At 43.0% G+C, this 25,196-nt stretch overlaps 1 protein-coding gene across 14 annotated transcripts in view; it reads left to right on the top strand.

Annotated features, from left to right (window-relative positions):
* The window catches only part of arhgap23a (Rho GTPase activating protein 23a), a 501,306-nt gene that overhangs the window by 451,617 nt on the left and 24,493 nt on the right, over positions 1-25,196 (top strand). For 10 of the 14 annotated variants that reach the window (XM_078529389.1, XM_078529391.1, XM_078529390.1 and 7 more), the window contains 3 exons: positions 155-280; positions 5,616-5,657; positions 7,049-7,154. In XM_078529389.1, the coding sequence (XP_078385515.1) occupies positions 155-280; positions 5,616-5,657; positions 7,049-7,154 (274 nt within the window). The other 4 variants (XM_078529398.1, XM_078529394.1, XM_078529397.1 and 1 more) reach the window with 4 other exon arrangements.

The raw sequence follows: 25,196 nt of genomic DNA, 5'->3' as shown, positions 1-25,196 counted from the left end.
TTCAAGTATTAACAAACCCTATAATTATCTTTTGATAAGAGTCCCAACAGCAATTTGACTCTTGTGTAGCTCTGTATTTTTAATGTGCCCATGATTCTACTGAACAAAAATTTGTATTCCAGCCTGACCTTGTGTTTTATTTCTTCCCTCTCAGATGGAACCACGGAATTTAGCATTGGTGTTTGGCCCAACCCTTGTCAGGACATCTGAAGACAAAATGATTGACATGGTGACGCACATGCAAGATCGGTACAAAATTATTGAAACATTAATACAACATGTAAGTTTAACCTTTCTCCTTATGATTGACTATAATGGATGATTATTTTGAGAGAATTAATAAGGAGTGCTAGGAGGACCAAAATCTATGATAGAATAAAACATTCATGGATCCTGGATGGAGTAAGCATGTTGAGCCCATCGGCCTTTTCTCACTCCAGACCTCGTCAATGCTGTTGTGAGGACTATAGCCATGTTATTTTCAAGGAAGCCTAATGTTAGTAGCCTGAACTGTTACATCAGCATGCCTACACGAGAAAGACCATGGCCAGAATTTTTCAGTTGGTGGACGGGCTCAGTGGGAGCGGGCAGGGTTGGTCGTGGAGCCGATCACCGCCCGCAATCGGCTCCGTGCTGCTATTTTACGCAGATGGGCCAATTAAGGCCCACCCAGCGCAAGACGTGAGCCATAGCGCTCAGCGCTACCTTTGCGGGTAGGGGGAGAAGAGAGAGTCAGGGCCAGCACTCTTTTGCGCAGCTCCGTGCCTCAGGGAGATTGAAGGGCTTTTGAAATTATTGAATAAATGGAGTAAAAATGTAATTAAACATGTTCTCTCATGTAACCGTGTCACATGAGATGGGACATGTTTTGATATTTCGGAACAATTATTTATTTAATTAATAAAAGCTTTAGGAAACCTCATCCTGCTCGTGGATGAAGTTTCCTAAAAAATGTGAAGTCCGCTTGGCCCTTTCGCCTGCCCAACGGTCTTGAGGTTGGATGGGCAGTGTTAACAATTACATTAATTGCTCCCTTAATAGGCCGTTTACATTTCAGCGGGTGCGCAGCCGACTCCGGCGCGCCTGCTGAATGAAACATTGCAACACAGCGCGATGATGTCGGGACACACAGCCGATGTCATCGCACGTCATTTAACGCGTAGGCGTGTTGGGCCTGCCCCCGCACACTGAGTGAAAAATCCTGCCCCATGTTGTTTATGCAGACTCAGCAACTATTTATAGACCAATGTTAACAACGCGGAAGATCATGCTTGACACACACAGTTTGAAAAGTGTTTCAGTCACTTTTAATATGTGTTCATAATTGAAATTTTGTGTCATTATGTTTCCAGCAAATATAAATGAAAACTTCAAATCCCATTGTAAGGATTTGTTTTCACATTGTTATTTCTTTATGGATTGGCCTGGTTACAGCTAATCTATATTATTGTTTGTCTGAAAACTTTAAACCAGTTCAGTTTGCTGATTAATCTCCCAAGCCAGATTCCCATTGTTCATTTTTCAACGCAAGAGAAATTTACTGCTTTGAACTGCAGTGACTTCAGAAAGTTTAACTTGAGTATATTAGGTAATTGCATATAGTGTACAGTAATAGGTATTGTCACTGGATTAGAAATTCCAAGATCCAGGGTGATGCTCTGGGGACCCGGTTTCAAATCTCACCACAGCAGATGGTGAAATTTGAATTCAATAAAAATCTAGAATTAAAAGTCTAGTGATGACCATGAAACCATTGGCAATTGTCGTAAAAACCTATTTGGTTCACTAATGCCCTTTAGGGAAGGAAATCTGCTGTCCTTACCTGCTCTGGCCTACATGTGACTCCAGACCCACATCGGTGTGGTTAACTCTTAACTGCCCTCTGAAATGGCCTAGCAGGCCACTCAGTTGTATCAATCCGCAAAAAAGTCTAAAAGGAATGGAACCGAATAGACCGCCAAGCATCGACCTAGGCACCGGAAATGACAGCTGCAAACTCAGCCCTCTCGACCCTGCGAAGTCCTACTTACTAACATGTGGGAGCTGGTGGACTGCAGTGGTTCAAGAAGGCAGCTCACCACCACCTTCTCAAGTGCAATTATGGATGGGCAATAAAGGCTGTTCTAGCCAGTGATGCCCACATCCCGTGATTGAGTATTAAAAAAATTTGGGAGAGCTGTCTCACAGGCTAGTCAAGAAACAGTCTGACATGGTCATACTCACGAGAACAGACCTTACAGGCAACATCCCAGACACCATCATCATCCCTGGGTATGTCCTGTCCCACCGGCAAAACAGACTTAGCAGAGGTGGCGCACAGTGGTATACAGTCGGGACGGAGTAGCCCTGGGAGCCCTCAACATTGATTCCGGACCCTATGAAGTCTCATGGCATCAGGTCAAACATGGGTGAGGAAACCTCCTGATGACCACATACTGCAGCCTGCCCCCCTCAGCTCCTCCATATTGAACACCACTTGGTGGAAGCATGGAGGGTGGCAAGGGTGCAGAATATACTCTGGGTGAGGGACTTCAATGTCCATCACTACGAGTGGCTCGGTACTACCACTACTGACTAAACTGGGCTGAGTCCAAAAGGACATAGCTGCTAGACTGCGTCTGCGGCAGGTGGTGAGGGAACCAAGAGGGAAAAACATACTTTACCTAATCCTCACCAACCTACCTGCTGCAGGTGCATCTGTCCATGACAGTATCAATAGGAGTGACCACCGCACAGTCCTTGAGGAGACGAAGTCCCACCTTCACATTGAGGACACCCGCTATCTTGTTGTGTGGCACTGCCACTATAAAAAATGGGATAAATTTCAAACAGATCGAGCAACTCAAGACTGGGGCAACCGTGAGGCACTGTGGGCCATCAGCAGCAGCAGAAGTCCATTCAACCATAATATATAATAGCCGGCATATCCCCCACTCAACCATTACCACTAAGCCAGGGGATCAACCCTGGTTCAATGAAGAGTGCAGGAGGGCATGCCAGGAGCAGCACCAGGCATGCCTAAAAATGAGTTGTTAACTTGGTGAGGCTACAACACAGGACTACTTGCTGCTTATGCTGTTTGGCATGCAAGTGATAGACAGAACTAATCGATTCCACAATCAATGGATCAAATCTAAGCTATGTGGTCTTGCCACATCCAATTGTGAATGGTGGTGGGCAATTAAACAATTCACTGGAGGATGAAGCTCCACAAATATTCCCATCCTCAATGATGGCAGAGCCCGGTACATCAGTGCAAAGGGTAAGGCTGAAGCATTTGCAACAATCTTCAGCCAGAAGTGCTGAGTAGATGATCCATCTCAGCCCCCTCTGGAAGTCCCCAGCATCACAGATGCCAGTCTTCAGCCAATTCGATTCACTCCATGTGATATCAAGAAACAGCTGAAGGCACTTGGTGCTGCAAAGGCTGTGGGGCCTGACAACATTCCAGCAATAGTACTGAAGACTTGAGCTCCAGAACTTGCTGAGCCTCTAGCCAAGCTATTTCAGTACAGCTACAGCACAGGCATCTGCCCAGCAATGTGGAAAATTGCCTTGGTTCAAACATGGACAAAAGAGCTGAACTCGAGAGGTGAGGTGAGAGTGACTGCCCTTGACATCAAGGCAGCATTTAACCGAGTGTGGCATCAAGGAGCCCAAGCAAAACTCGAGTCAAGGGGAATCAGAGGGAAAACTCTGCTGGTCATACCTAGTGCAAAGGAAGATGGTTGTGGGTGTTACAGGTTAAACATCTCAGTTCCAGGACATCATTGCAGGAGTTCCTCAGGGTAGTGTCCTCGGCCCAACCATCTTTCAGCTGCTTCATCAGTGACTTTCCTTCCATCGTAAGATCAAAAGTGGGGATGTTCACTGATGATTGCAATGTTCAGCACCATTCACGACTCCTCAGATACTGAAGCAGGCCATGGTTAAATGCAGCAAGACCTGGACAACATCCAGGCTTGGGCTGACAAATGGCAAGTAACGTTTGCACCACGCAAGTGCCAGGCAACGACCATCTCCAACAAGAGAGAATCTGACCGTGGCCCCTTGACACTTACTGGCATTATCATTGCTGAATCACCCACTATCAACATCCTGGAGGTTACCATTGACCAGAAACTGGACTGGACTAGCCATATGAATGCTGTGGCTACAGGAACAGGTCAGAGGGTAAGAATCTTGCGGCAGTTAACTCCTGACTCCCCAAAGCCTGTCCCACCATCTACAAGGTACAAGTCAGGAGTGTGACTGAATACCCTCCACTTGCCTGGATGAATGCAGCTCCAACAACACAAGAAGCTCAACACCATCTAGGACAAAGCAGCCCGCTTGATTGGCTTCCCATCCACAATCATTCACTCCTTCCACCACTGACGCACAGTGGCAGCAATGTGTACCATCTACAAGATGCACTGCAGGAACTCCTTAGGCAACACCTTTCAATCCCACAACCACTACCATCTAGAAGGACAAGGGCAGCAGGCACATGGGAACACCACCACCTAGAAGTTCCTTTCCAAGTCACTTACTATCCTGACTTGGAAATGCATCGCCATTCCTTCACAATCGCTGGGTCAAAATCCTGGAACTCCTTCCCTAACAGCACTGTGGCTGTACCTACACCACACGGATTGCAGCAGTTCAAGAAGGCAGTTCAACACCACCTTCTCGAGGACAATTAGGGATGGGCAATAAATGCTGGCCCAGCCAGCAATACCCGCATGCTGTGAATGAATTTTTAAAAAAGGAAAGAAATTGACCAGAAGCACAGGGCGCCTGCTCATGTGACCATGAAACCTTAATGGGAGCAAATATATAATACACAAATAAAGGAGATAAGGTTTTGTATGCTGAATGCTTTCAGAATTCATTAAAATCTTTGGAATGCAATACCTCTTTGAAACGGTGACACTTCAGTTAAGATTTGGCACAATAATAATTAATGAATTCATAAGCAGATTATTAATTTTAACTGATTTAGATGGTTGCTCATGTCTGGCTTAGTCCCTCAATTTGTTAATGTTATGAATACAGAGAAAATACTTTGCTGCTTACTATTAGTCCTCCAGTGTTTCAACCAATGGTTTGATTTGCTGTCATCCAGGAACGTGACACGATTGTAGATGGGGCACCTGATATCAGAGCTTCCCAGCCTTCCCACCAGAGATGAATTCGTATCAAAATCTGACAATGCTCTTAAACAAATAAATCAACACATAACAAGGCTGTTCTTCACCCCTCTCTATAATGAGTGAAATGATACACAGCCAGTAGCATGTCCCTTTCCTTTGGAATAATAAATTCCAATTCATTGATTCAGTTCAGCATCTGGAGTGGCGTTGAGCACAGTACAAATTAGGATCCACATTTTCTGATTGTGAACATTTTTAAAAGTAATTTTGTTTTGAAAAAATTCACTGCACATTATAACTCCAAAAATTAGATAGCCTTCCTTTTGTGGATTCTTGATTTTGGACTCCAAAAACGATTGCTTAAAGCAGAAAAAAGAGAAAACAGTAATTCAGCTGAGATTGTGCTAAGAATGTTTTCACATTCTAGAGTATTGTTTATTTTTTTTCTTAGGGTAATCAGTTTGTTTGCATTTTTTCCAGTATGATTGGTTTTTCAATGAAGACCGGGACATGGATGAAAAAGTAAGTACTCTTCAACCTAACTCATAGGCATTAAACGAGATCTTCTTACAAAAATAAATGCAATGTATGAACTAGAACAGAATGCTTAAGGGACTATTTAAAAAAAAACCTCTGAACATTATTTGGGGAATAATGACCTGGCACTTAATAAATGGAAAATTTTGAAAAGAAATGGAGAGATTCCTAATTTATCAGAGGGAAACTGGTATTGGTAGAGGCAAAAGTCAGTTTAAAATGATCTGAGCAGTATCTGTATGCGGGCCTAAGTACTTGTCAGTGAAATTAATCAAGAAATCCCAAATTGAATTAAAAAAAACTGAATATACGCTCTTCCAAACTTGTCACATGAGAAACATCTTGATGACTAAGAACTGTAGAGGTTTATTGCACCGAAGGAGGCCACTCAGTCCATTATTTGTGCTACAGCAATCAAAAACTAAGCCTCCTGCTTTGCTGTCTCCCCATAGCCATGGATGGAATTTAACCCAACTTGTCATGGTGGGAAACATAGCAGTCAGGCCCACTTAATCGTGGGAGAGGCCACACATCAGTAGGCCGGCAGTGGGGGAAGCCTCCCGCGATTAAGTCAAAGGCAGGAAGGGGTTGTTGTGCAAAACTTACTTGCCTGCTCACGGCTGGATGTCGATTAGGCTCATTAATGAGCCAGTTGACACTAATTAACCTTGAGTCCACCAGAATTTAGTGGTGCTCAGGGATTAAATAGGAGTCGCAAGACTTTCCGGTGCCCAGAAGGCCACCCAATAAGACTTATTTGGTTTGCCAGCGGCATGATGTGGGGGGCTCCTTTGCTGTCAGGTACTCAGTGTCTGATCAAGAGACCCAGCATTGGAAAAGAGGGGGGGCGCTGAAATCTACCCCCTGCCCTTGCCTCCAATCCACCAGACCCCTCCCTTTAACCCCCTCTTGCCTTCACTCACCTGCGCTCAGGGACCCAATGATGATACCCGGCGAGTTCGTGGAGCATTACCAGCAGCAGGTACTACTACCAGTGGCACTGTTGATAATGGAGGGCTGTCAGCCTTCAAGTTAAATCAGAGTAACACTCTCTCCTTCTATCACCTCCTGAGCACCAAATAATATTTTTCTTGTGGAGAAATTTGCATCTAACTTTACTATTCTGAGTGACCTAAAATACATGAACGCAAGCACCCTTGTTCAAACAGGTGTAAATATTTGCAACCAAGAAACAATGTTTTAAACATTATTGAAAAAGAAAGACTAGCATTTGTATAGTGCTCTTAACGACCACCAGACATCTCAAAGCGCTTTAGAGGCGATGAAGTACTTCGGAAGTGTAGCCAATGTTGTAGTGTAGCAAGCATATTATTGAGACAAAATAAACTTATTTAAAATTTATTTTGATATTCTAGGCTCCAATTGACCATGTAGGTAATACAGAGTTACAGCCAGTACCTAACATAGACCATCTGCTGTCAAACATTGGGAGAACAGGAGGAGCACCAGGGGATATCTCAGGTAACAGAAAATTTTCAATACTGTATAGCTCCCTTCTGAACTGATGTCAAGTTGTAGAGTAGAAGATACCAGATCTGAGATATGAGCACAGGTTTCAATGGGAAATTCCACTTTTTTAATAGCACAGCCCAAACAATGGAGGGACCTGTTTCCATTCATGACTGAGCTTGTTTTCATTATGTATTCAAACTAACTGGGTATATTAATGAGGTATCTGAAGTTACTCAGATTATGATAGGGGCACACTCCTTTGCTTAACTAATTGATTTGACATGGCATGACATCTTATAACACATCCTGCAAAAATTCTATGCAAACTGCCAAATGTGACATGCTGTTCGGATACAGGTATTTTGTATAAAATGTCTCAAAGTGAAAATGTCAATTTTTAAGTAAGTCCAACATTATTTACCCTATTTATTAAATAGATGGTGCTTCTAACAAATCGCTTCAATTAAATTGTAAGACTTTATTCCAATAATATGCAATATATTATTTATATGTGGTCTTCAAATGTTTCCTGAAGTCTTTGGGAATGGGTTAAGCAACCAACATTCAATCTCACTTAACAATGGCCAGGATTTTCCCCTTGGCGATTTGGGGGCGGGGCCGCTTCGCCAAGGGGAAATTGACGTGGGATGATGTCGGGAGCAACTCCCGACGTCATCCCGGTCCCTTTAAATATTCACGAAGGTGGGCAGACAGCGAAATCAGCTGTCCGCCCGCCAACCTGTCAATGGCCAATTAAGGCCATTTACAGGTTAATTAACCTTATTAAACACCCTGCCTGGCCAACCTTAAGGCTGGCGGGCAGGCCAGGAGCCCCAGCGGGCTCCAGATTATTAATGAAACTTAATCCACTGGCGGGATGAAGTTTCATTTCCGTTTTTTAAAAATTTAATAAATTTTGTGTTTATTATTAACATGCCCCATCTCATGTAACATTGTCACATGAGGGGGACATGTTAATAATTTTAATATTTATCTATTTTTAGAGTTTACTTACCTCTCACGAATCTCCCTGAGACAGGACATTGATAGATGGGGATTCCCTCCGCCCCCCGGCACAGGAAGCGCATAGTGCTTCCTGTTGGGCAGGCCGCTGGGCGGGCCTTAATTGGCCCGCCCACTCAAAATGGCGATGGGCCCCGTTCCGGCGGCGGGGTTCGGCTGCCCACCCGCCGCCAAGCCAGTGGGGCCCACCCATTGAGGTAAGAATTCTGCCCAACATTTGCCTGATAACTTTAGTCAGTTCCCCACCAGTTGGGAGAGCGGCTGGATAGACTGGTCAAGCAACAGCCTAGAATAGACATACTCCCGAATCATACCATGTAGCCAATGTCTCAGACTTCTCCTTCATCATCCCACCAGCAAGACAGACCTACTAGAGGTGGCGGCACAGTAATATATATAGTTGGAAGGAATGGTTGTGGGAGTCTTCAACATTGATTCTGGACCGCATGAAGTCTCATGGCATCAGGCCAAACATGGGCAAGGAAACCTCCTGCTGATACTTCTTACCGCCCTCCCGCAGCTGATGAATCAGTGCTCCTCCATGTTGAATATCACTTAAAAGATATTCTGAGGGTAGCAGGGGTGCAGAATGAACCCTGGGTCGGTGACTTTGATGTTTATCACCAAGAGCGGCTCGGCACTGAGTTGACAGAGTCCTGAAGAACATACCTGCCAGACTGGGCCTGCGACATTGGTGAGAGAGCCAACAAGAGGGAAAAACCTATTTGACTTCATCCTCATCCATCTACCTGTCGCAGATCATTGTGTCCGTGATAGTATTGGTAGGGATAACCACCGCACAGTTCTTGTGGAGATGGTTCCATCTAAATGGGATGGATTCAGAACAGATCTAGCAGCTCAAAACTGTGTATCCATGCGATGTTGTGGGCCATTAGCAGCTGCAGAACTGCATTCAACCACAATCTGTAACCTGGTATATACCTCATTCTGCTGTTACACAGGGGCCAACTCTTGATCAATGAGGAGTGTAGGAGAGTATGTCAAGAGCAGCACTAGGCATACCTAAAAATGCCATACCAACCTCATGAAGCTATAACATAGAACTTAAATGCAGGTGAAACAGTGGAGGTGATCCCACAACCAAGAGCTCTGTAGTCCTTCCAGTTATGAATGGTGGTGGACAATTAAACAAACTGGAGGAGGAGGCTCCACAAACATCCCCATCCTTAGTGACGCTGAGCCCAGCATTTGAATGCAAGAGACAAGGCTGAAACATTGGATGTCACCTTCAGCCAGAAGTACCGAGTGAATAACCCATCTGGGTCTCCTCCTGAGGTCCCTTGCACCACAAATGCCAGCCTTTAGCCAATTCAATTCACTCCAGGTGATGTAAGAAACGGCTGAAAACTGCAAAGACAATGGGCCCCGACAAAATCCTGGCTATGGTACCGAAGACTCGTGCTCCAGAACTAGCTGCATCCCTAGCCAAGCTGTTCAGTACGGCTATAACACTAACATCAACCCGACAATGTTGAAAATTGCCCAGGTATGTCCTGTCCACAATTAGCGGCCTATCAGTCTACTCTCAATGATCGGCAATGTGATAGAAGGTGTCATTGACACTGTTATCATGTGACACTTACTCAGAAATAACCTCATTGTTCAGTTATTGTCAGTTCAGGTTCTACCAGGACCACTTGGCTCCAAATCCCATTAGTGCCTTGGCCCAAACATGGACAAAAGAGCTGAATTCCAAAGGGGAGGTGAGAGTGACTGCTCTTGACATCAAGGCAGCATTTGACTAGGTGTGGCATCAAGGAGCCTTAGCAAAATTGAAGTCATTGGAATGAGGGTGAAACTCTCCACAGGTTGGAGTCATACCTAGCATAAAGGATGATGTTTGTGATTGCTGGAGGCCAATCTCCTTAGCCCCAGAACATCACTGCAGGAGTTCTCAGTGTAGTGTCCTAGGCCCAACCATCTTCAGCTGTTTCATCAATGACCTTCACTCCAACACAAGGTCAGAAGTGGGGATGTTCGCTGATGATTACACAGTGTTCAGTATCATTCATGCCTCCTCAGCAAGACCTGGCCAACATTAAGGCTTGAGCTGAAGAATGGCCATGCAAGTGCCAGGCAAAGACCATCTCCAACAAGAGAGAATCTAACCATCTCCCCTTGAAGTTCAACGGCATTTTCATCACTAAACCCAACACTATCAACATCCTGGTGGTCACAATTGACCAGAAACCATATAAATACTGTGGCTACAAGGCTCCTTCGACAGCACCTTCCAAACTCATTACCTCACCAACTAGAAGAACAAGGGCAGTAGGTACATGGAAACATCATCACCGGCAAGTTCCCCTCCGAGTCCCATACCATTCTGAATTGGAACTATATCACTGTTCCTTTACTGTCGCTGGATCAAAATTCTGGAACTCCCTCCCTAACAGCACTGTAGGTGTACCTATGCCACATTGGAATGGAATGGTTGAAGAAGGTGGCTCACCACCTCCCAGTGGCAATTAGGGATGGGCAATTATTGTTGATCTTTGCTCAAATCCCATGAGTGACTAAAAACAAAACAATTGATCTTTTTCTGTATTGTTATCAGGTCTTCTGAGTCAAATGCCTGTTTGTCTGCCTTTCAATAGCATAATTGAATCAATAGCATAATGATTTGAAGAGAAACTGGGAAACACAAACAACCTTTCATCTTTTGCCTAGTGTTGATACTGTCAGGAGTCGAGTGGTAACATCTATGGATAAGCACTCGGTTGCACAGTTACCATTGCTGTTCACAACTGAATGTGCCAAATTTCAGCTGAAAGTCACTTGTGACCCTGACACTTTTTCTGTCAATCACAAAAATATAACAATTGAAGTGCAGTTGTATTACATGTGGTATGTACTACCAATTGTAGAATTTACAGAACTGGCAAAGTCATCTTGCTTGGTTTTAAAAACAAACTGGCTGGTGGCCCATCTATTAGTAGACTGAAACAACCAAGTTAAATTCCAATTTTCATCAATATTTGCAGTTGCACCTCCCTCAGCTAAGCTGTTGTTTGCAGCAGTGAGGATTAGATGAAGTGCATAGCGAATGGCCATGGAGTCACTTGACTGATACAGTACTTCAGCCACCAATTGGCTCAAAGGCGCCCACATTCACCCAGCTATCTTGTTAGCCAGAGTTCATGGTGTACTCCTGGGAACCTACAAAAGGCAGAAACTAGAGACAAGATGCTAAATTTATTTTAAAAAAAGGAAGGTAACTGCATTAACTGATCAAAACCTCAGGAGGCACTTTGAAGACCTGTAGGATATTATCTCATTGCTGAGCTGACCTTATAATTCATGAATACTAAAATAATGATTCATGGTAGTTGCTATGTTTAGGATACAAGCTATCTTTAATTTGAAGAACTTTTTTCATGAAGAAAATTTGAATTATCTAGTAATTCAAATTAAGGAATTGCAATAGCACAGCACAGAAGTCATTTTAGTGCTAAAAATTTGGATTATCTAGTAATTCAAGTAAAGTGATTTTAAATTAACACTGTCTAAGCTGTATCCCACAGGTTTCCATTACATAGCCTGCTAATACTTTTAAAAATTAATTAGGCGAAAAGGAAAAAATAGATTAAAGGGTGCAGAATAGCATCAAAGCTGATCTTATATAAAGGCTTAAAGTTTTCAGTCTAAATTCCTCTGCTGTTTTAGTGCAGGCTTTGGTTTGTTTAAAATAAATGAGAGAATACCTGAATCAAAATTGTACAAAGAAGAATTTGGAATGAGCATACATAATAAGTATATATAAGAGATCAACATCTTTCATAATTTTGGCTTTGGTTCTATTTCAGCTTGAGGTAATATTAGTATTCATTTATTTCTGGGGTTTAGGCTGTTAATGCTTTGAATATTATTGTCAAAAATATATTTTTAAAGGAAATATGCTTTCACTATTTACAAAACTGATGTTTGCATAAAACATGATTAATGATAATGACACTGCATGTGATATAATTCACAGTTTGATATAAATTATTATACAAGTGATTTTTTGACCCATTTGCTCATTTAAGCAATTCTGATAATTAAAACGAACATTATACGTTTTCAGCAGAATGTGGTATGGTGGCTGATGAACATTCAGGCTGTCCAGAGATGGGTTATACCATGGTTTGAAAATGATTGCATCAAAACAGGCGCTCTTCTTCCTTTTATTTTGTGTGTGTTCTTTTTAGATTTTTTCAACATGTGTTCTTCTAATAGGTTTTTCTTTGCTAATGAATGACTCTGTCAATCTTCATCATGTCTGTTATCACTGTGTGAAACAAACAACTGTAAAATCAAATATATGTTGCATATTTGATTGTTGTTCTAAACAACTTGCATTTACATAGCACCTTTAACATTGTAATACAAGCCAAAACCCTGTAAGTATAGAGTGTATTTTACGCTACTATGGTGTAGGAGACAAGTGTGCCTTAGACAGTAGCTGTTATGGAGATCTGAAAAATAAGACGAGGCAGTGAATTCTGTAATTTTACGTATTCTCTAGATGTGGGTGTTGGTGGCAGAGCCAGTATTTATTGCTCATGCTCGGTAAAACTGAGTGGCTCACTGGGCTGCATTAGAGGATAATTAAGGTCAGCCTCATTAATGTGGAGTTACATACAGGCCAACTGGGTAAGGACAGCAGATTTCGTTCCCTAAAGGGCATTAGTGAACCAGCTGAGTTTTTATGATAATTGGACACTTCGTTGTCACGTTACAGATTTTAAAAAATAATTCTCAAACTGCCGAGGTGGGATTTGAACTCACATTCTTTGGAATATTAGTCCATGTCTCTGGATTACTAGTCATTACTAGTTCAGTAACATAGTCACTACAGTATTATATCCAATTTTCAGCCTATTCATTTAGAAACATCTATTTTAAAAGTAGAATCATCTACATTATTTGTAATTCTTGAGAAATACATAGGATGATCAGATGCAGGACGGCACACATCTGGCCCAATATGGTGCGGTCACAGTCATTGTGAGGGAGGAGATGTAAGTGATGGGCACTTGCAGTGGTAATAAGGAAAAAGCAGTAGGTGGGTCAAGCGGGAACAGGCTTCGAAACATTATAAATGTGTATAGGTAGAGGGCTGCCTTCCCCAGCTATCGTATGTCAAAGAGAACCTAAATAGGAATTTGGGTTACTTAGGCAACTTTTTAATAAGCTACGATTAATTTGTTTACAGGTGTTTTGGCTGTGCAATTAGCTCATTAAATGCATGGGTGCAGAAGTCTTAACTTTCAAATTGCACAAAAGTGATAAAGATGGTGAGATGAAGGAGTCTTGGCTGATTTTTAAAAAACTTCTTTTCCGATTTCCCCTCTTTGATGGCTGTTTCCTTAAAATCTTTCTACTGTTTCTTATTCCTAAAGCGGACCTCGTGGAGAAATAAACTGGGTATGATTTGGCTACTCTGTTGCATTGTTGAGTTAAAAAGAAACATTTGTTTGTTATGTTGGGGGGGCTGCATTCGACTTGGGTTTATGCGTGCTCTACAACATTTGTGTGCACCCCAGTTAACAAATTAATAAAGAGCATCAACTGACAGGTCTTTAATCTTGTTTTAAATTAAAAAGAAAATTGCATATAGATTTTTTTCACCGGAATTTGATACATAATGGCTGGTTTTACCAAGTTTATGTCTCATCGAGTATCATTCTCTATTGTACATGTAAGATTTTAACAGAAGCCAGAACACTTGTGTGACTCCAGTTATCATTGAAGTAATCTATCTAAAATTCTAAATATTGGCCTGATTAGGATTTGACTCAAATGGAAGCTTTTTTCTGAGTCTATAAAGCTTCAAGTTAACTTTGTGCAGTGTACAACTCATGCACACATGTGACTGACTTGATGCTTGAGGTTCTGGTGTTCACACCATCTAAAAATAATATTTAATCAATAGAAAAATTGAAACATGCCATTACCCATGTAACTTGGGCCATGATTACCGTCTAATAAATGATATCGCTGTGGAATTTTGATTTTCATTTTGACAGGTAAAAAATTAAATGTCATAACTCTCTACCTCCTCTCCCTCTCCTCCACTTACACTCGCCAAAAATTAAATGCGCCAGATATGTTTTGTTAAAAATTTTTGCTTTTCTTGCGTGCAGTTCCACAATCGCCCACAAAAGTATCTGACAATATTTTCCATTGTCATTGCCAAAATTCAGATGATTGGATCAATCTTGTCATTGCTCTTTATAGTTTGTAAGCTGCTGGTGGTGTACCAGATTGTATTGCAGAACACGTGTTATCTCCACACTTTGTTATGATGACAACTACAGTTACCATCCCATGCAGAGTGTAAACTATACTATTAGAGTTATAGGGTTATTTATTGTTGAGTTGTCCAAAAATGCTCTTTCTCAGGTCTTGGTACAAATCGGAACAAAGCAAATACATGCTGTGTTACTAATAATGGAGAACATGCAGATAATTGCACTGTAAGGCTAGTGTAGCAATGTGTGCTTTGACATTTGAGTGGAGCTACTTGCTGCAGGACCACTGCTTCAGCTAATTAGTTCCTTGTAATTGGTATCATGAATCACATTTAGGGTGGTGCATGTAATCAATGAGAAATGTAGTCTTAAGAGTGTTCGGGACTGTAAGGGTTAATGTGGTACTGGGGAAAGGGTACCCCCCCCGCATTAAGATATAGAGAGTCACATGGGCGTAGTAGTGTATAGCTGTGAGCGTGGTAGAAGTCAGCAGGAAGATAGCACTTAGTCAGGACTGTATCCTGTATATATTAATGTATATGTAATTATGTGTTATTAATAAACAATTATTGTTCAACTATACAAGCCTCTAGACCTCTTCATGAGACAATATGCAATCTTACAACATAATGGCAGCAGGTGAAGGACCCCAAAGTGCCTAAGAATTAAGGAATAAATAAACTGTAGTCTGACCTGAGAGAAGTGCGCCTAACTTGAAAACCTTGAATACACAGCTGGAGATTGCAGGCGTGAAGGCTGAAGAGCAGATGAAAGAACCACTGTGCAATGTAAAAGAACTCCACCTGAGCACGTGAAGGTCTGTTGCAAGACCCAATCAAAAGCAGAGTCAAAGGACCTAGCCAGATTGCAAAAAAGTGAGCAAACTCCAAAAAAAAGGCTGAAATAAGCTTTTAAATTCAGTGCACTGATCAGGTAACACCAGCAACCGACTATCTTAATGAACGCAGTTGAAGAATGTTGTACTCTGGATCCAAAGTTGGCGCCATAACACAGTGGGGAGATAAAACATTTAAAGAGAAGTCAGAACAAAATGTCAGCTTCAATTCTATCCTCCAAGCTTAGGAAAGCAACAAGTTGGCCAAAACGATTTGTTCAAAATCTGCAGAATCATTGAAGTTTAAAATGGCTCTGTAATTGCGACAGGAGCCCACCAAATCCCAACAAGCGCGGGAAGAAAAAAACAAACGATTACTGCAACACCATTTTTTTTTTTAAAAAGCTGTATTTTCCTGTGCTGAAACAGCCATGGGTGGTAAATCAACATTGTGAGACTAAATAAGGCAGATGGGAGAGCCAGACAAGGTGCAAAATTGGGCATTATGAAGAAGAATATTTTTAAGCATCAGGCATGAATAAGAAAACAGAGGCTTAACAAGTGGGTATACTATTATATTCCAGTAGGTCCAATAGCCAATGACATAATTGCCAGATAAGGAATAAATGAATCTTCCTATAATTTTGAAGAAATCATGAAGTCCCTTGACACCTACTTTAACCTAAGAAGCAATAACATTTTGGAGCAAAATTTAACAAGAGAGTCCAAAAGCCTGGGGAACCTATAGACTATTTCATAAATGAGTTATACAGATTGGCTGAAGGCTGTGCCTATGGTGAACTTCAGTCAGATCTCATAAGAGACTGAATAGTAGTGGGAATGGCTGATATCCTTTCGCAAGTACTCCAGCCTAAAGAAGATCTCACTTTGGAAAAAGCCATCCAAATCATCAGATGATTGGAAGTCCACCAGCAAAACCAATCTATTTTGTGTGGCAAAGTTAAACCATGGTACAGAGCAATCCCATCAGTCCGCTCATAAGGCAACAAAAGGGCAAGCAGACTCCAGGGCAAGGAAAGCAATACCGAAGCAAAACACATGATGGTGGCAGACCATGTCAACGCTGTGGTGCCGAAAGACCTAACAGGTGCGAGCAAAGCCCAGCAATCACTGTGCCGTGCTCTCACTGCAACCGCCTGGGACACTTTGGAAAGGTATGTAAGTCCAAAACCTTGAGATGTGCAGAGGTTCCCAAATAAGTCCATGAGATAGAGGAGCCATGCCGAGAAGAAGTCCAACAATGCTGCTTGGGAGAAATTAAGGATTTCAGATTCACATTTTGGATTATTGACGTAACTGCAAATGGTCACCTCACGAATTTCAAATGAGACACAGGAGTCAGTATGACAGTTCTTTCAGTCTGAAGCCACCTACAACACAGGTTACATGGACCAGGAAGCATCAAGCTCCAGATCAAAGATACATTGCAAGCGTGCTCCAGTACAAAAACAAATAAATACGGGAGATGTTATATGTGCTCCACAACCAAGAATTTTCTCTCCTGAGCAAGAAAGCCTGTGTCGAACTCAACTTCATCCAAATTATTGATGAGATTAACCAGCAAGGAGCTGGTTCTGATTTTGAAAAGGATTTTCCAAAACTTTTCACTGACTGGGGCAACTGAAAGCTGCATACAGCATAACGTTGGAAAACGATGCCAAACCCACGTGCTTGTTTATCCCACAGAAAATACCGCACCCACTTATGAAGCAAGTACAACAGTAATTTGATGAGATGACCAAGATGGGGGCCATCTCTCCCATCACACAGCCAACAGTCCCAGTTCCAAAGCCAGATGGGTCCATCTGCATCTGTCGACCTGACACAACTCAAGGCAGTGGTGGTGGCGAGGGAAATCTACCTGATGTCCTCAATGGACAACAACTTGACCAAATTCTGCAAGAGCACAGTGTTCTCAAAACCTGATGTCAGGTTCCATCAAAATCTAAGTTGCTGACAACTTTTATCACCCCATTTGGCAGATTCTGCTTTGGTCGTTTTCCCTTTGGCATTATCTTAGCACCCGAGATTTTTCAGCTCATGGTGTCGGTCATTTTACAAGGCCTGAATGGAGTCCATATGCCATATGGATGATGCCTTTGTCCACGATATGACTGTCGAACATGACAGTAGACTGATGGCTGTCTTGAAATACTTGCAGGAAGCAGGATTGACTCTGAATGTTAAGTGTGAGTCCCCCAAGACCCTCCATTCGATTCTTGGGTCATTTTGTGAGTAGCAAAGGCACCATGGCAGACCCACACAAAACAAAGGCAATTAGTGAGTTTCCAACCACATCATCCGTTCCAAATCTCCAAAGATTCCTTTCATGGTGAACCAGTTGGCGAAATTTCTGCCCAACATAGTGCCTGTCTCAGAACTTCTGCGACACCTTCTCAAAAAGGCCCAAGCATGGTGTTGGGATGCACACCAAGAGCAAGCACTTCATCAGATCAAATACATGCTGTTCTCACCTGATATCTTGGCTCACTACAATCCATCCCTGCCAACTACAATTGCAACGGATGCCTCATCAACAGGATATGGGACAATTCTGTTCCAAGGGCAGCTGGATGGATGCATGACCAGTATATAACACATCTAGGGGGCTGTCAGATACAGAGATGCGGTATGTAGTTATTGAAAAAGAGGCCCTCGCAGTAACATGGCCTTGTGAGAAGTTCTCTGACTATATTGTTGGGCTGAAGGTGATCATCGAGACAGATCAGAAACCATTGGTTTCACTATTGGATGAGAAAGTACTTGCCAGGATGCCCCCCAGAATTCTGAGATTCTGCTTGTGTCTCATGCACTTTGCATACATACAGAGAAGCATCAAATGACTGCGGACAGTGTCCAGATCCATAGTTGACCATCCTGCGGCACACAATGTCAATCTGGCCGAGCTCAAGTCATATTCCCAGTTCATGACAACATGATTGCCGACAAGCTCCAAGAAGCTTCAATAGATTTGCCAGGAGCAGATGGGAGATGAAAAGTGCATCCGCATCCACCAGTGCTGCCTACAGGGCTGGCCACTGCAGCATCCAGGTGGCAATGTTTTGAAAATTTACTCCAAACATAGAAACACTGTTATTGATGATCTGCTTGTGTATGATGAGCGGTTGGTCATTACCGTCTCACTCTGGCCAGAGATTCTACAACAAATCCACCAAGGCCACTTGGGCATCACAAAGTGCAGAGCACGAGCCCAGACTGCAGTGTGGTGGCTGGGAATATCAAGAGCAATTGAACAGATGATTTTAAACTGCCAGGTGTGCGTGCCGCACAGACCAATCCAGAGGGAGCCCCTAATTCCCACACTGTTACCTATCAGACTGTGGGAATGTTTGGGAATGGACCTATTCATATACAACAGCAAGTCCTTCCTCAGCATTGTTGATTATTTCTCTCAATGGATCGAAGTGAAGCGTTTACACACAATGACTACAGAGTCAGTCATTAGGTTGTTGAAAGAAATCTTTGCGATCTATGGCATCCTGGACTAGATGTCCGACAATGGGCCACAATTCACTGATGAATACTTCAATCGTTTTGCCAGGAATTAGATTTCAACACAGAACCAGCCCCCCCAAGGTATCCACAATCTAATGGTGAGGTGGAAAGGGGCATCTGCACTATCAAAACCCTCTTAAGAAAAATGACAACTTTCCAATGTCACTTTTGACATATAAATCCACCCAGTGCAATGTGGATTAGCCCCATTAGAGTTGCTGATGGGCAAAAAGAGAAATTAATCCCTGACTGGGAGTATCAGAAGGTCAGGACCAAGAACAGCCCCATAGACAGCAATAAGCGTCCACTTACAGTAGGAGGTACTATATGAGAAACCTGTCCAGGCTAAATAGAGGTGACAAGGTTTGGATCAGGGACCTTGACAGAGAAGGCGTCATTGTCCTGAGGGATAAAGATGGACAACGGTCTTGATAATACCCCACCAGGCACAGTCAGACAAAACAGCAGAAGTTTTCTCCTTGTTCCTTGTGGCGAACCTCCTATCACACATTTGAGTGAACCACATGTAGAAACCCAAATAATTGCAACGCCAAGTACTACAACTTCATCTCCAACTCCAGACCAACAAAGTCAGCCCAAAACAGACTACTACTCCTCCAAACTTGAAAAGAATGAGATCTGGAAGAGTCGTAAAGCCACCAGACCATCTGAATCTGTAAAGTCAGAGACTTGGGAGGAGAAGGGGTAGCATGTAAATATGTAAATACATTTGGGTAAAGACTTGGGAGGGAGCTGTAGTATTGGTGTGTTCAGGACTGTTAAAGGTTAATGTGGGAATGAGGAAAAAGTATCGCCCAAATTATAGAGTCATAGAGGTCTTCAGCACAGAAAAAGGCCCATCGAGTCTGTGCCAGTCAAACAAGTACCTAACTATTCTAATCCCATTCTCCAGCACTAGGCCCATAACCTTGCATGCCATGGCATCGCAAGTGCATTTCCAAATACTTCTTAAATGTTATGAGGGTATCTGCTTCTACCACCCTTTCAGGCAGTGAGTTCCAAATTCCCACCTCCCACTGGGTGAAAAAATTCTTCCTCACATCCCCTCTAAACCTCCTGTTCCTTACCTTAAATCTATGCCCCCTAGTTATTGATCCCTCCACCAAGTGGAAAAGTTTCTTCCTGTCTACCCTATCTATGCCCCTCATAATTTTATACACCTCAATAATGTCCCCCCTTAATCTCCTCTGCTCCAGAAAAATAACCCCAGTCTATCCAATCTCTCCTTATAACTAAAACTCTCCAGCCCAGGCAACATCCTGGTAAATCTCTTTTGCACTCTCTCTAGTGCAATCACACCCTTCCTACAAAATCAGATTCCAGAACTGCATGCAGTACTCTAGCTGTGGCCTAACCAGCATTTTATACAGTTCCAGCATAACCTCCCTGCTCTTATATTCTCTGCCTCGGCTAATAAAGGCAAGTATCCTATATGCCTTCTTAACCACCTATCTACCTGTCCTACCTTAAGGGACCGGTGGACATGCACACCAAGATCTCTTATCCTCTGATCCTCGGTACTTCCCAGGGTCCGACCATTCATCGTGTGTTCCAGTGCCTTGTTTGTCCTGCCCAAGTGCATCACCTCACACTTATCTGGATTAAATTCCATTTGCCATTGATCAGCTCATCTGACCAGCCCGTCTATATCCTCCTGTAATCTAAGGCTATCCTCCTCACTATTTACCACCCCATCAATTTTCGTGTCATCTGCAAACTTACTGATCAACCCTCCCACATTCAAGTCGAAATTGTTTTATATATACCATAAATGGCAAAGAACCCAACCCTGTGAAACCCCACTGGACACAGGCATCCAGTCGCAAAAACACCCCTCGACCATCACCCTCTGCTTCCTGCCACTCAGCCAATTCTGGATCTTATTTGCCAAATTGCCTTGGATCCCATGGGCTCTTACCTTCGTTATCAGTCTCCCATGCAGGACCTTATCAAAAGACTTGCTGAAGTCCAAGCAGACTACGTCAAATGCATTGCCCTCATCTACACACCTGGTCACCTCTTCGAAAAATTCAATCAAATTGGTCAGACATGACCTACCCTTAACAAAACCATGCTGACTGTCCTTGATTAATCCCTGCCTCTCCAAGTGTAGATTAATTCTGTCCCTCAGAATTGCTTCCAATAGTTTCCCTACCACAGAGGTTAGACTGACTGGCCTGTAGTTCCTGGTTTATCCCTTCCTCCCTTCTTAAATAACTGTATCACATTGGCTGTCCCCCAGTCCTCTGGCACCTCTCCTGTGGCCAGAGAGGTATTGAAGATTATTGCCAGCGCCCCTGCTATCTCCTCCCTTGCCTCACTCAACAGCCTGAGATACATTTCATCCGGGCCAGGAGACTTATCTACTTTTAAGCCTGCCAGATCACTTAGAACCTCCTCCCTTCCTATGCTAATGAGTATCTATATCTATGAGTATCCCTGACTTGTACATCCTCAGCAGGTCTCAGATCCATGACATTTTCCAGGGTCCACAGAAGCTACAGGGCTGGCTCCTCGGGGACAAGGGCTACCCATAGAGGACGGGGCTGATTGTGGCGGCCTGAGAATCCAGTTGAGAGAAAGTACAACGAGACTTATTCTACAACCAGGACTTTGGTGGAGTACACCATTGGGATCCTGAAAATGAGGTTCCAATGCCTCGAGAGATTTGGTGGAGCATTGCAGTACACCCCACAGAGGGTGTCATGTATCATCATGACTTGTTGCTCACTACACAATCTGGCGATGCAAAGTGGGGGGAATGTCCTGAATGATGAGCAGGAAGAGGAGCTGCACAACTCCTCCAGTGAGGAGGAATTGGAAGCGGAGGAGGGTGATGAGGTCCTGGAAGCCCAGGATGCAGGCAATGAGGCCGTTGCTCTGGCCAGACGAGGCAGGAGTACTCGCGAGGCCCTAATAGGCACAAGACTCCGCAAGGAGGATGACGAGATGCAGTGCGGACTCTCTGGAGAGCACAAGATAGCAACTGGGAGCGTTTGGCACCAGTCTGGCAGAGGTCATCGCACTCACGCTCTGTGCAGAGTCTTACCTCATGCAGACCTTGCTGGAATACAGCGGGAACATGGACTTGAAAAGTACTTGATAAATTTGCTTGCATAATCACCTGTCCCCTTCAGCATTACATCTTCATCTGCCCAGAATGCAGGTGAGAAGGGCTGGCAGCCCTGCCTCAAAGGTATTCAGGGCCCAAAATCGCTAGGGCACAATATTCTTGCAGTAAATACAATCCACATCAAGATGCAGGCATCACTGATGTGGTCAGTGACTTTGGGATGGAACAATCCCAGTGATCAGAGGGTACACATGGCACAGAAGAGAGGCCTTGGACTGCGACTCGTGATTTCATTTTGTGCAAGGACCAAGGTTTCAACTCTGAATGACATGAACACACCTTATCATAATCTACATCCCAGAGTACTTAAGGAAGTGGCCCTAGAAATAGTGGATGCATTGGTGGTCATCTTCCGAGATTCTGTAGACTCTGGAACAGTTCCTACAGATTGGAGGGTAGCTAATGTAGCCCCACTATTTAAAAAGGGAGGTAGAGAGAAAACAGGGAATTATAGACCAGTCAGCCTGACGTCGGTAGTGGGGAAAATTCTAGAGTCCATTATAAAAGATTTAATAGCTGAGCACATGGAAAACAGTGGCAGAATCGGATAGAGTCAGCATGGATTTATGAAAGGGAAATCATACTTGACAAATCTACTGGAATTTTTCAAGGATGTAACTAGTAGAGTTGATGAGGGGGAGCCAGTGGATGTGGTTTATTTGGACTTTCAGAAGGCTTTCAACAAAGTCCCACAAGAGATTGGCGTGTAAAATTAAAGCGCATGGGATTGGGGTTAGTGTATTGAGATAGATAGAAAACTGGTTGGCAGACAGGAAACAAAGAGTAGGAATAAAAGGGTCTTTTTCCGAATGGCAGGCAGTGACTAGTGGGGTACCGCAGGGATCGGTGCTGGGACCCCATTTATTCACAATATATATTAATGATTTAGATGAGGGAATTAAATGTAATATCTCCAAATTTGCAGATGGCACAAAGCTGGGTGGGAGGGTGAGCTGTGAGGAGGATGCAGAGATGCTTCAGTGTGATTTGGACAAACTAAGTAGTGGGCAAACGCATGGTAGATGCAGTATAATGTGGATAAATGTGAGGTCATCCATTTTGGTAGCAAAAACAGGAAGGCAGATTATTATCTGAATGGCTATAAATTGAGAGAGGAATGTGCAATGAGACCTGGGGGTCCGTGTACACCAGTCGCTGAAGGTAAGTATGCAGGTGCAGCAGGTGGTAAAGAAGGCAAATGGTATGTTGGCCTTCATAGCCAGAGGATTCAAGTACAGGAACAGGGATGTCTTGCTGCAATTGTACAGGGCCTTGGTGAGACCACACCTGGAATATTGTGTGCAGTTTTGGTCTCCTTATCCGAGGAAGGATGTTCTTGCTATTGGAAGGAGTGCAACGAAGGTTTACCCGACTGATTCCTGGGATGGCGGGACTGACATATGAGGAGAGATTGAGACGATTAGGATTATATTCGCTGGAGTTCAGAAGAATGAGGGGGGATCTCATAGAAACCTATAAAATTCTAACAGGACTAGACAGGGTAGATGCAGGAAGGATGTTCCCGATGGTGGGGGAGTCCAGAAGCAGGGGTCACAGTCTGAGGATAAGGGGTAGACCGTTTAGTACTGAGATGAGGAGAAATTTGTTCAGCCAGAGAGTGGTGAGCCTGTGGAATTCGTTACCATAGAAAGTAGTTGATACCAAAACATTGTATGTTTTCAAGAAGGAGTTAGATATAGCTCTTGGGGCGAAAGGGATCAAAGGGTATGGGGAGAAAGCGGGAGCAGGCTATTGAGTTGGATGATCAGCCATGATCATAATGAATGGCGGAGCAGGCTCGAAGGGCCGAATGGCCTACTCCTGCTCCTAGTATCTATGTTTCTATAACAAGGAGCCATAGAAAAAGAGACATGATTATCAGTGTATTTACATTGATGAACATTACATGCAAGTGATTAACACCCGTGCCCAGGCTGTGCTTCCACCATCTTGGTGGTGTAGTGTATTGTCACTGCACTAGTGATGATGTAGAGACAACATGCAACCTTGCATCAAGAAGTAGAGACAGTGCGTTTATGCCATTAGTGGACATCTTTGGTAACCCTTCTACCATGGAAGCTTGTTGCTTGTGATGAATCGGGTGATGGGTCCGTAGATAGGCTATACCTCCTGATGCTTCAGTCCTATAGAGAAGCGCAGCAGCATTTTTCTTCCATGTTCTAGATTGGGAGATTCTGTTAAAGTGTAGAAGAATTGCTCATTATCCTTGCTGTTTGTGCCACAGTGAATCATGTTTCTTAGAATATTCTTGAGGTACAAAATTAAAGTATATGATTTTTGGTTGTGAGATGTTCACAAACCTAAAAAAGGTTTTGATACTCTGATTGATCCAATAAATATATGCAGTATTTTGAAATTGATAATTGGACAATTTACTTGTTAATTCAGCACCAACAAATCTTGCTGTAGTGTGTTGCAGACTTGTAAAGCTCTAGGCTCAAAATCACTGCAGGAGTTAACAACATGGGAGTAGCTGGTCGTTACATCGTAGTGCCTTGTCAGCCACATATTTTGATATGTTGTTTGATTTGAAGGGGTAGATTTAAACTTAGCACCTGGTGGAAAGCTGCAGCGGTGGATCAATTGCTCACTATATGTCCTGTCTGATTTTCCTCTTGCATCGAAGATGATGGGCAGGGTGTATAACAGGTGCCCAATTTGCTGTCCGCAGTTATCTACCCAGCAGTGAAGGATAAAATCAAGTCCAAGTATTCAATTTTTTTCATCTTAAAATACATGCAGTACATTTTGAATGATTATGAAGTAGCTATTTAATTCCAAAATGCACCACTCAGCACTATTTTTATGTATTTAGGCTACACTTGGATGTACCAATTCAACTTTGCCTTATATATAGTAATATCATGTATTGTGTTTGAGCATTAAGCCTCCTGTACCTTTGTCCTTACCCACGATAGCAAATGTGCAGTTAAGAAAAAGATAATAGAGCAGAATGTTTCACTGTGTTTTGAAGGGTGTTCAAAAGTGTAATTTGTTGTATTTGATTACTTGGACAACTTTTTTAAAGAGAGATGGGCTTAGTTTCTAAAAAAAAAAAGTATATAGTTTGCACTCTGCCTTAATTCCATCATTTCTCCACGTTTCATACTTCATTCCATTCTGTCCTTCTTGCTTGCTGTGTGAAGTCTGGATATTAACACTTTGGTTCTGGCAACAACTTTTCTTTCTGTGACCCAGCATTTAATTGCCTAACCTTGGATCCT

The sequence above is a fragment of the Cetorhinus maximus genome, chromosome 25, assembly GCF_964194155.1.
Source record: "Cetorhinus maximus chromosome 25, sCetMax3.hap1.1, whole genome shotgun sequence".
NCBI classification, from domain to species: Eukaryota; Metazoa; Chordata; class Chondrichthyes; order Lamniformes; family Cetorhinidae; genus Cetorhinus; species Cetorhinus maximus.
The sequence above is the reverse complement of the archived record's forward strand: the minus strand, read 5'-3'. Positions and strand labels throughout refer to the sequence as shown.